At 49.4% G+C, this 12,041-nt stretch overlaps 1 protein-coding gene across 3 annotated transcripts; it reads right to left on the reverse strand.

The window, feature by feature from the left end:
• Positions 1 to 36: 36 nt before the first annotated feature.
• LOC118506842 (clathrin heavy chain) lies at positions 37 to 12,027 on the reverse strand. Of its 3 annotated transcripts, none has more exons than XM_036044556.1 (8): positions 11,911 to 12,027; positions 9,552 to 9,865; positions 7,844 to 8,306; positions 3,725 to 7,771; positions 3,473 to 3,639; positions 3,314 to 3,400; positions 3,008 to 3,224; positions 37 to 1,711 (listed from the first exon to the last, which is right to left on the reverse strand). In XM_036044556.1, exons 2-8 carry the CDS (start codon positions 9,591 to 9,593, stop codon positions 1,701 to 1,703), a joined length of 5,034 nt encoding a protein of 1,677 aa, XP_035900449.1. In that variant the 5' UTR covers positions 9,594 to 9,865; positions 11,911 to 12,027; the 3' UTR covers positions 37 to 1,700. The 3 variants fall into 3 exon arrangements, with proteins under 3 accessions (XP_035900449.1, XP_035900450.1, XP_035900451.1); XM_036044557.1 differs by having other exon boundaries at positions 11,858 to 11,964; XM_036044558.1 differs by lacking the exon at positions 11,911 to 12,027 and adding an exon at positions 11,480 to 11,502.
• Between the last annotated feature and the right edge of the window lie 14 nt (positions 12,028 to 12,041).

Below are 12,041 nucleotides of genomic sequence, written 5' to 3' on the forward strand. Positions count from 1 at the left end.
TAGGTATATGCATTACTAATATAATGGGGAAAAGAGTTTCAGTAGGGCGTGTGTGTTACACTGCGCGCATCATCGGTTCATGCATATATTTATAGCATATTTATATTCATATATGTATACGTATTTTCTTTTGTTTGTGTGTCTGTGTGTGAAACATATAAATCTAAACATCTTGTAGTGGGTGTAGTGGGTTTGTAATGCACTCTACCTACTACTATTGTATCTCTCATCGCCCATTTTAACTATGCTGTCTGTTCGTAGTAACGCAGTAAAATATTTGTAAAGCATTAAGGTTGCATAAACCGGGACACGATTGGCGTTCGTCCTTTATCCAGAGTCGTCCGTTCTGTTTGTGCAAACAAGGATAAGCGTATGAGAAGGGGTAAAACGAACCAAAAACCTAAAGCTGGAAAGGTTGTTGTTGGGAAAAAAAACAACAATCGGCATTCAAAATCCACCAAAAAAAGGTCTTAAACCAAGATTACATTGCAACTCATTTCAGTACGCTTAAAGGAATGATTTGATGTACGATAAGTGTAGTAGCAGCAGCAGCACTTTGCACTGTGAAGCAAATTTAAATATATATATATTTTAGAAACAACGTCTTCTCCCCAGTTCATTCACCGTGGAAACGAAAAGCGCGTGCCAACAGCAAAAAGGATGGAAATATCCGTCCGCGCAACCCAATAAAGTTGATCGACCGGACGAGCGTTCGAACGCCTGCAGATATGCAAATAGTGCACTGTTTTTGTATTTTCCGTTAGAAAGGAGTTTGTTCGATTGGGCACAGCGCGCAAGTGTAAAAACCAAACGAAATACTGCATTTTACTCTGCTACATTAAACCGCAAGCGAGTGAAGGGGAACGTCGTACTCTACTCATTCGGGGATGGCTTCTACTACTTAGGAATACATTTCTGTTCCCCTTTCTGTGTTGTGCCCACCAATACGACGATCGCACCACGTGTACGCATCTAGGCTGTCAATTTCGCTTCGTGTTAATTTGTTATTAATTTCTTCTGCGTCGCTCCTCTCTGGTACGAGCTTTGTTTGGTAAGATAAATTTTACACAACGATAACAAGGAAGATGAGCAGCAGCGGTTCTGCATATTTCATGCATATTTACACACACACACACACACTCTGGTTTCTTTATCTTTACTGCAGGGCGCAATGTATTCATGTATGTATACATATATATATTCATCTGTGTTTTCTTCTGCATCTATTTGCTTTTGTTTTTTTCATTCTCTTAGTGAACCAGTAAGATAAATGATAACGATTGTTTGTTTGTTTTTGTTTAGGTGAATTTCTACTTCATAATGCTGCAAATACTCGGAATTTTCATTATTATTGTTAAACTTTTTGCTACCACGGGTGTTCTTTTCGTTTGGATAATTTATCTTCCTGCTCTGTTCAAACAATGCTTTAAACATACAGTATATATGCGTATACCAGCAGCAACAAATAAATAAAACAGCATCACTTACGACGCTCTACAACAACGAAAACCGGTGATGTCGTCCAACATTGGGTTCAACTGTACGGCGAGACCAGAGCAGTTTGGCCATCACGATCCGTTGACGTTGGTACGTTCTGCCACTAGAAGAAGCTAGGTAGAATCCTACGTCTCTCGCGCATCACTCACATCCCACATCCCGATCTGTGTTGCGGTGCAATTTACGCTCGTTCGAACCTTTCCTTAGTTAAAACCTGAATAATAGGGAGAAAACATTGAAACAGGAGACAAGACGGAGCGCGTTGCTTACACACGAATGCATTAGGGGGGGGGTTCCCTGTCCTAAACGCAAATAAACGCTTCGGGACAGATTATTGCATGCTCGAGAACGAAAAGGGATGCAATGCGGGCGAGTGAAAACATAAATAAACAAAAAAAAAACGTTGGTAGAGACACGGCTGTTATTGTTGAGAACGACACCACTACATCGCTTTATTCGTACACAAGTAAATAATGGAAGGTGGAAGGTTTGGTGCGCGCGCCAACACATACTACTACAGCTAGTGTACTACAGCATTATCGCTACTACGCAATGTTTAATAGTTATATTTATAGATATATTTAGATATAGATGTACTCTAACAGCTAGAGGCGTGCTGTCCGGTCACACATTTCCGCCAAACCCGCTGCAAACAGAGGAAGCAAAAAAAAAACAAAACTCACGGAAGGGTTCTCCCTAACACTGACCTATCTCGCGATGGGCGGGCATCATGTAATTTAACTAAATGCTGATGACGATTGGAACGGAATCAACTTGAATCAGCGGACACCGGCAAGGGTTCCGTTGGGAGAAGGCGAACAAATAAAAACGAACGCCAGACATTGCTTACTCCAACCATTGTCAGAACAAACAACGGAAGCAAAAACCAGAACAACCGGAATGCAAGTACGATGACCGACAGCTGACCGATTCCTACCACGCAAGAAATCCTCACGAGACCCCATGTAATCTGGTCTGGTCTGATCTTGTCTGGATGCGCGTGACCTAAATGCATTCCTTGTCTAAAGAAAATGCTTCATGATGTTACTGCCGTAGTGCCGAACAGCAAAGCAAAGAGAGGTTGGTTGTGTGTCTACTTTATTTACTACTACTTGCGTTCGTTTGCATGCACATAATGAAAAAGGGGAGAGGGGAAACAAGCTAGACAAAGCCATTAGTAAATTAACCAGAGCACTCGAGCAGTATTATCAATTCGTCACCAAGTGCTGCTGCTGCTGGTCTAAGAGAAGCTAACAATTATACACGAACCGCATACGCGCATCGTGATCGTTAAATCGAGGGAATGATGGGAGGTGGATTTGTGAGAAATGTGCATGAGTTTGCTACCGATGCTCGCAATTACGCTGCGCGCACTCGCTTTCTCTGTCTTGCTCCTCTGTACACATGCTTTCGTCCTGCCTTCCGCCACAGAATGTACCTAGGGCAGGGTAGCACGTGCCTGCTTCTTGCTAGCTAATTTAACACAACAAAGTGCAACAGTTTTACATACCACCGTACTGGTATGGGGTCATATTTGGTTGCGGTGGCACGTACGCGCCCGCGTACTGTGGTGCATACTGGGGCATGCCGATACCGGGGCCAGCGGTCAGCATGAGCTGCGGTTCGGGTATGATGATGGATTTGTGTTCCGTGCTTTCGCCCTCCTTCTGTCGCTCGGCATCGGACGCCTCGAGTTTGTCCACCTTGGAGGTATATTCTCTCGTCACCTAAAACACCCAAAAATGTGGACGTTGCAATTTGGTTAACAATCAGCGGAACACGGAAAGAAATCTCCCGCAAAAAGGAGAACACCTACCTGAATGATGTAAGGCATAGCAAAGTCCATGATGTTGTGGCGCCATGCGAGCTCCAATATTACGTCGGGCCGCAGCAAATCGTAGCACTGTAAGATTGGAAAACAAAACCATTCATTCAAGGATCAACGGCTGTCGCAAAACGACACCCCGACACTCACCTGGAATAGGCATGCCGCGAAGCAATCGTATGCGCCCCGCTCCAGGAACCATCCGAGCAACTCTTCCGCCAGTTCACCCTGGTGCGATTCGGCCGCGTACTCCATCGCGTCCTTGAACAGGCGATCCTTTTTGCACAGTTCCACACTCTGCTTCCAACGGTTGTTTCCTGCAGCATTCAAAAGACCAAATTAGCCAATACACACACACACAAACACACAAACTTCCCATGCCCAAAAATTGGAGGTACAAACCTTTGTACAGGTACGCGGCAATGCGGCGGAACTCCGTGAGCTCGTGCTTTTCGAGCTTCTGCGCCAGCGCAATGTTGTCAAAGTTGTCGAACGCGTCGATGGACGTCCGCAGTCCCTGGTAGTCCTCCTCATCGATCAGCAGCCCGTTCAGCGCTTCGTTAATTGCCTTATTGTTCAGGCTCTGCACCGAGCGCAGATACGTCTTGACCAGCTGCAGATGGCCCTGCTTCGTGAAGAAGCTGACCGCGCGCGTATGGTCCATGCGGGGCGCCAGCACTAGCAGCATGTCGTTCAGCAGCAGCGGCTTGTAGTCGAGATAGAACTGTATCGCTTTGTAGTACAGCTCGATGTTGGCCACCTTGGTGATAATGTCCTTGAAATGACCTTCGCGCCATGCCTCGGACGGATGCGCCATCATCGCCAGCACGGCATTATCGTACTCCTCGTACTTGTCGTACAGGAACACGAGCTCGGACCACAGGTGCGCCTGTTCGGCCGCACGCAATACTTTCGGAATGTTGACGCGCGACCAGAACAGCTCGAGATGCTCGCGCATCTTGGCCGGCTTGTACTTGGAGTAAAGAATGGCCAACTCGGTGAACATACCCATGTGGGCACGCTCCAGCCCGAGGGCGGCCTCGAGCAGCCCGATCAGCTCCTCGAAGTAGCCCCGATCCTGGTAGTAGTTGATCAGATCTTCCAGCTCGTCCGCGTGCACCACAATGTGAAGGCCGCACATCTGCGCCAGCCGGAACTCTTCCGCGTCGACACAGGCAAAGCACACCTCCTTCCAGGTGCGGGTGGAGTTGGCTTTGCGCGCCCCATCCACCGCACCCTGGAACTCGCGCAGATGCACCAGCGTGATGGCCAGCCGCGCAAAGTTGCTGACATTGTTGTACAGCAGCTTGGCCGCTTCGTACATGCGATCGTTGAAACAGCGGTCGCCGATCTTCTGAATGTCGGCATGATTCGGTCCAGACACAAACTCCTCCAGATCTGCCAACCGGCCGGTGCGTGCGTACGCGTAGATTAGCTCACTCTCGATATAGCTCTCGCGGGCCTTCTTGCGCGCCATCTGCAGATAGCGCACCAGATCCTCCCACGAATCGTTCTTGCTCGCCGTTTCGACCACATCGATGTACGCGCTCGGATCGTCCGCCTTGATGTAGCTATCGATCGCCTCCTTTACCAGGCCCTGCTGCAGCTGAGCGCGGGCCAGCTGCGACCAGACGGCCGGCTCGTTGCAGCGCTCGGCAAACTCGTTCGCCCGCTCCAGATTGTTCACCTGCTCGATCAGCACCTGGATGGCCGAAGTGTTGACGTCGAACTTTTTGAATATCGCAAACGCCTCCTCGTACAGCTCGTTGTTGATCGCAATGTTGGCGATGTCGGGCGCGTCGTAGTTGTCCAGCCGATTGATGTAATCCATCACGCGGCTTCGATCCGCCTTGATCGCCGTCAAAATGAGCAGATTCTGCAGATTGCGGTGGTCGGAAAAGACGGACGAATCGAGCACAATCTTCTCCAGCAGCTCGATCAGCTCGTTCGGCAAGTCGGCCGTCATGAACGCCTTCACCGTCACGGAAATGTCATCCGGGTCTTGCGTCTCGGACAGCGCCGTCTGGACAACCTGGTCGATCAGTTGGCGCTTGTAAGGATTGGCCTCCGAGAGCACTTCCGCCCACAGCTCCGCATCGCGACGACGCACCAGATAGCGAGCTTCCGATTTGAACAGCGAATTTTCATTGCAAACGGCAATCAGCTCACGGTCACACTGGCCCCGCTCGTACGCAACGCAAGCCAGGTGCGGATCGCGCTTCTCGCAGTAGCGTCCCACCACTCGGCTATCGTAGAACTGATTCTCCTTCAGGAAGCGCTCCGGGTTGTTGTTCGAATCGATGTAGATCTTGGCGAGCGCATTGTGAGTCGCCGGCTCAACGCATCCTTCGTGCACACGCGACTCCAGCCACGGCAGCAACAACTTCAGCCGGTTACGCTTCTCCACCTCCTCGACCAGCTCGTCCGTGGAGAACTGCCCTTTCACCACCAGGATCAGATTTTTGATAATGTCCTCCGAGCAGTCGACGTCCAGCAAACCGCCCACAACCACCGGCAAACGCGACGGGTTCACCTTCTGCACGTAGATCTCGATGTACTTCTGGAGACTGTTGCGGTACAGGTAGAGCACCAGATCGTGCACGAAATCGAACCGATCGCACACGATGATCAGCGGCAGCTGATCGGTGAGCTTGGCCTCCTTCAGGAAGTTCTTCACGCGCTCCGCATTGTAGCAGTTCGATTCGCGGCAGATACGCTCCACCTCCTTGATCTGGTTGGTCTTGCAGGCGGCCTGGATGTACTTGAAGTGCACCTCCGGATCCTGACTGAAGTTGACGATCGACCCCAGGAAATAGAACAGCCCTTCGTAGCTCTTGAAACTCTCGAACAGATCGATCAGCGCTTTAGTGGTCAGCTGCTCATGGTACTTGGTCGCAATCTGGACGCAAATCTGCAGATTCTGACGAATGTTTGCCGTCAGCATCGCCTTCAGACACTCGAGCGAATCCTCCACCGAGAGGGTGCCAAAGAATCCTACCAGCCAATCACCGTTCAGCAGCTGCGTGTGCACGACCGCCCGCTTAATGTCGTACAGGTCGGTGTAGTGTTCCAGGGCGCGCTGCAGCAAGCCTGCCTTCTCGCACAGCTGCGCAATGTGGGCGCGATCGTAGTGCGTGAACATGGCGTTGCCGAGAATGGCATCCGCGACCTGAGGCGCCGACATGAGGTTCATTTCAAGCAGGCGCGTCTGCAGCGCACCTTCCGCGGGCCGATTGTTCTTGAGCGCATCGAGCAGGAACGCGGTACACTGCTGTACCATGTTCTGCTCCATGAAGATATCCACGATCTGGTTGATGTCGGCCAGCGGTTCCTCGTCCGCTACCAGCATGCTCGCAAACCCGGAGCCCTGCTCCGGATTCGTGCGCATCACCGACCGCAGCAGGAACACGTAGTCCGGGCTGTAGTTGACCTTCTTCGCGTACAGCACAATTTTCTGGAACTGGCCCGTTTCGGCGAAACACTGGATCACCTTGTTCGGCACGTTCGAGCGCAGATAGATCGATAGGGCGAGTGTCGGATCGGATGGTTTCACCAGATCGCCAAGCTCTTCGCTGCACTCGAGCTTCTCCTCCTTCAGCCACTTCTCGCACAGCTGCTTGCGGCCCTGCGCCAGTACCGGGCGGCACAGTTCGAGCGATTCGTACTTGTTCAGCTTGCCCTGATCGAGCAGAATGCCGAAATACTGCAGCAGGGGCGGTGAGTTCGTTCCCGGCTGGGCCGGCACCTGCTGGAACTTTTGGATCGTTTGCGGCGTTCGGAGAATGCCCTTCGGTGCGATGGCGGCCACCTTTGCCGCTTCCGCAAATTGTCCATTCTGGAACAGTTGATTGAACTTGCGGACAAACAGATCCTCCGCGCCGGACAGATTGTTTCGCACGGCCATGCGCAACGCCAGATCGGGGTTCTGCAGGACGGTATTGATGTACGGGATGATCTGCTCCTCGTCGACCGTCACCGACAGCACCTGGCCCTTGCGGTTCACACCGATGATGCCACCGCTCGATTCATGCGGCGCTGTCACGAAGATCGTATCGCCCGAGATGCGGTTCATGTAGATGCAGGTCGCCGTCTCGATGTCGTACATGTGGATGTAGCCGTACTTGGTGATCAGGTAGATCACATCGTACCGAGGCGAAACTTGCATCGCAACGGGGAAATCGCTTTGCGCTTCCGGCGGGAAGAACACATCGACCGCCTTCTTCGTGAACGCCACGTTACCGGCCGGCGGAGTACCGACCTCGATTATGTGCAGCTTAGCTGCCGTTTGCGACCGGACGGCGAAACAAAACAGTGTCGACAATTCCTTGTTTTCCTCCATCTTGAAGGTGGCAAACGAGGCCGCGTGACCCTCGATCGCCTGCGACACCTTGCGCTCCACCGAGTACAGCTGCATCGCGCCAATCACACGGTTCTGCTGAGCCGAAATACCTGGTGGGTAGTAATAGTAAAGGAAACACATTATAACACCATACACCGGCCAAACGAATCAAAGTTACTCACCAACTAGCAGCAGCCAAGCTTGCTTTGGATCGGTGCGATAGTTGATGATTTGACAGCCGTTCAGGGACGAGTGGCGCTCGAACATCTTGATCGGCGTCGAGTCACCCTCCATCGACCAGTGGTACACGGACGTTTCCGTCACCAGGGACAGCGTGTTGAGGGTGATCCACTTCCAGAACACCACCTCCTCCGTCATCGTGTGCGCCTTCATCTTCGATTTCATCTCGATGTTGAAGATCTGCAGCGTCTTCTGCGCCTTCAGTGCGATCACTTTGCTCGCCGGGTTCATGATGGCCGAATCCGCGCTGATCGGCCGCCGGATCGGGTTCTGTGCGTCGTTCATGTCGATGATCACGACCTGCGCCGTCTCACCCACCTTCTCCCGCACGCAGATGAACTTATCCGACTCCATCGTCAGATTGGTGAACGAGATCGAGCTCGCATTGATGTTGATGTTGGTGAGCTACCATCGCAATAGGCCGCCAACCAAAAGAACCATGGATACCGCCCCGAGAGGAAGCAGACGCATGTACGATCGCAACCAAACGCAGCAGCAGTAGCAGTAATCAGCCGGGGAGTTTCGGTTGAAACGATAACAAGCAGCATCAGTGGCCGGCCGCGTAGAAACAAAACGGACGACGTTGGCACAGGGTTTTTTTACGTTCGGCAGAGCGCAAACATCCAGACAGGAAAGGAAATGAAAAAGAAAACAGAATTCCGATAAGAAACACATTATTTTTGCAGACGTGGTTATGTGAAGTTACTGCTAGTACCTCGTATCATTTATCAAGGCATTTGGTATACATATTTCATTTACATTTACGTTCCATACACTAAACTGCAGCATCCACCCACCAGTTTTGTGAAACCATCAAACGCGGTTGTACTATAAAACTAAATCGGTCAATAAAATTGCATCCCTCTGCCCAAGGGAAATTTAATTTCCCGTCTGAGAGGATACGGACGGCCATCGTCTTTGCTTCTCCTATCTTTAGCGCTATCATCGGACGGACAACACAGGAAGTGAAAACCTGTTCTCAAGAAAACGTCCTTCCTCCCCCAGAGCGCCCAGGGCCTTCGGGAAAATTGACGCCAGTGCCCCAGCACCGTGCCAAGCGAGGAGCCATCATTGCGTAATGTCAAATCGCTCGTTTCCGTTTCTTTCCCCATACACAGCAGTGGTTAGTTAGGTGTTTGTGGAACACAGGCGCATAGTGGTGCTCGCTGTCCCTTTTTGTCCCACTTCTTCTGCTGCTGCTTTCTCCGCGTCCATTTACTTCCTGCCCTGTCCTTTGAGTGCAATCGATTTCTCGCTCACGGAGCAAGCTAAATGTTTCCAGTTCTGGACACCGTTCTGCATGTTCAAAATTGATCCGAAAACGTTATGTCTAAACTGATGATTCATTCATGGCAGCCGCATTTTCGTATGAGAACGCTCTATCTCCAAAAACATTAAAAGGGGCGTCACAGACTCTCCGTGACACATGACCAAACACCCATTCTTTATTGTCTCCCACTTTAACTTCTTCTTCATCTCAACCAAATTGCCATAGTTACAATGCAGAGCAGCCAGTGTGTTTAAAGAGGGATGTGCAGAGCAATTCTAGGTCATTGGCGACACGTCGTTTGACGTTTTGGTTCAAGTTTTTTTTATTATCTATTTTTCGTCCTCATACCAACTCAATCAAAAGAGCACTGGGAAACTCACCTGTAAATGCTCTTGAAAGCGTATCGGAAGTTGTTGCGACATTTTTCAGCTGCGCTTATTCACTACTATATATAACTTTCCTGTTTTGATCACCTTCGGTTACGTTACACACTTAGTTTTATAGTTAATTTATATAACAACTTATACTGTTTGAAGCTTTAATAACATGCACTTCCACTTGGTTCACGTTGGTTTGCACTATCGTTTTCGTTTTTTTCTCTCTCTCTCTCTCTCTCTGCAGGACGAACACGCACGAATGATGATGTTGTGGTACACGGCCTAATCCCTTTCGAACGGTTTTCCGTGACACCTTACTGGGTAAATAAAAAAACAAATATTCAGTATGTATGCTGACACTGACTTTTTCGGTTTAACTACACAAGGTACCACACACGGCTTCCTGCTACCAGCCGCAGCAGAACGAAAAGACCGCAACAAACGCCGATGAGTATGTGGCTTTGGAATCTGTTCAAATGGGGCACACACACCGAAGACTCGCCTGCTTCGACGGCCGACAGCAAGTTGAATGATTCTCCGACCGCAACGCATGCAAGCAGCTTACGCATACATGCTAGCGTAAGAAAACATTGAACAAAGTAGTGGTGAAGCGGCGCACAATCATATATTAGGCCTACTTTGCATTTCAATCACAGTGGCCCGTGTAGACGCTAAAACATAGCGCGGATATTTGTTGTTGGCCTGCTTAACTTACACAGTTGTTTTGTATGCAGAGTGAAAGAATACAGGCAGAACGCAGGAGCTAAACCTTCTTGGTCAATTTGATTAAAAGGTGAAGCCATCTGATAGATGGGAGATTTAACGATATGTTGACACTTGTCGTAAGAAACTATTGCGAAGGTACACACAAAAAGGAAAAACACACATTAACGGCATAACGTAGCGAAGCCGCTGCTTCCTTGTGTAGGTGCATTGAATAATTGAATTCCAATATGGCCGTGCCCAGTTTGTGGAACCTTTAAACACATCTTCGCTCGTCGCTATCACAAGCAAGTACCATGCGTCTTAACTATGTGTGTCTTTATTTTCGTCAGCTTTATACCATTTGTTTTTAAACTCTTTTTGATAAAATATATCAAACGCAAACAATTCAAAGTGTACGAATAAAACTGGATAAATGACGATGTGACAAATAAAGAGCGTGCGAGAGCGAAAGAGATACAAGAGAGCATAACACGGATGCACCAATACCAATTGCCGGCGGTGAAAAGCACCTTTATGTTGGTGTGTGCGAGCGGACTAGTGTAACGCGAGAAATGAAGAAAACAACTCACTTCCCGAAAGGTAAATTAAATTATCTTTGCCTATTGAAATGTCTGTACACTGTTTGTTTCTTGCGCATGAAAGCGGGTCAAACACGCACTCCAGTTCCGGTGAGGCCGGGTAGTCGGCGGACGGACCGACACCAAAAGAGTAGAGCCTGTAGCAGTGCATGTGTTGTAAGAAGAGCTTCTCCATTATTTCGACACCCATCAATCAGATTATCTCCGGCTCGTCCGGTTGCCTCGCTCGTAGGTAGTGAACTTTTTTCATTCCCTATTAGCTAGCGGTCTGGTCGGGCACGGGTAAAGTAGTGTTGGTGTCAGTTTGTATCAGGTAACGTAGCCTGCTGCTCCGCGGGTATTGCGCTCTCCTCCTCCTTCTTTCTTCCGCCGCAACGAGCAGCGGCTCAAGCAAAATGGCTCGTTGAGTCACTTTCTTCCTCCCGTTCATAAGGGAAGACCCCCGCCCCACACACTTCACGCGAACAAACACACACACACAAGCATACACTATGGTGGCCAAGTGCCACATCACTTCATCGTTGGGCGCCTCCGCCCATCATCGCCTGCTGCTGTGACTATTCGTTTCGCACTGCTAAATAGTTTAAGTTTACCGAACATTTTACGCTGACATATAACGTTCGATACCTTATCAGAAGAACTTCACCGTCACCATTTTCTACGAATCGTATGCTCCCAACCTCATGCGTAATCTCTCACAAATGGTACCAATTTTCAACACTTCCTACAATACACGGAACTGGAAGCTAGTGGAAGTAGCTAGCTCTCATACTATTCATTATCCCGTGCTTTTCCACGATGCGAGAGGAGAAAACGGATACTGTCGTCGTAACTACACAAAGCGCACCTCCCACTCAACAATGCGCATAATTTTTCTCAAACAGCGTTTTTTTTCGCTCGTAACACTTGCCCGATGGCAAGGTGCTATTTGCGCTCTACTACTGATGTTCAGCTTTCATTCATACAATTTTCGACACACGTCTACGAGGGGAATGAAATACACACGCTAGGCACACATATGGAGCAGAAATTAAAGCACAAATTCACGAAAATTTTACCCGTGAGTCGCACACACACACACAACACACACGCACGAAAACCGTCAGATGAGTTGCAAGTTGGAAAATGAAATGCGGTAAAAGTTCGTTTATCCGTTGCCTTTGGTCATTAGGCCGGATAATCGAACAGC

The sequence above is a fragment of the Anopheles stephensi genome, chromosome 2, assembly GCF_013141755.1.
Source record: "Anopheles stephensi strain Indian chromosome 2, UCI_ANSTEP_V1.0, whole genome shotgun sequence".
Lineage (NCBI taxonomy): Eukaryota > Metazoa > Arthropoda > Insecta > Diptera > Culicidae > Anopheles > Anopheles stephensi.

Coding starts and splice junctions, on each gene's coding strand:
- LOC118506842 (XM_036044556.1), bottom strand. CDS start 9,593: ATGTCGCAACAACTTCCGATACGCTTTCAAGAGCATTTACAG. Junction 8,307..9,551: donor GCTTTCAAGAGCATTTACAG/GTGAGTTTCCCA, acceptor TTGCGATGGTAG/CTCACCAACATCAACATCAA. Junction 3,640..3,724: donor TGCCGCGTACCTGTACAAAG/GTTTGTACCTCC, acceptor TGAATGCTGCAG/GAAACAACCGTTGGAAGCAG.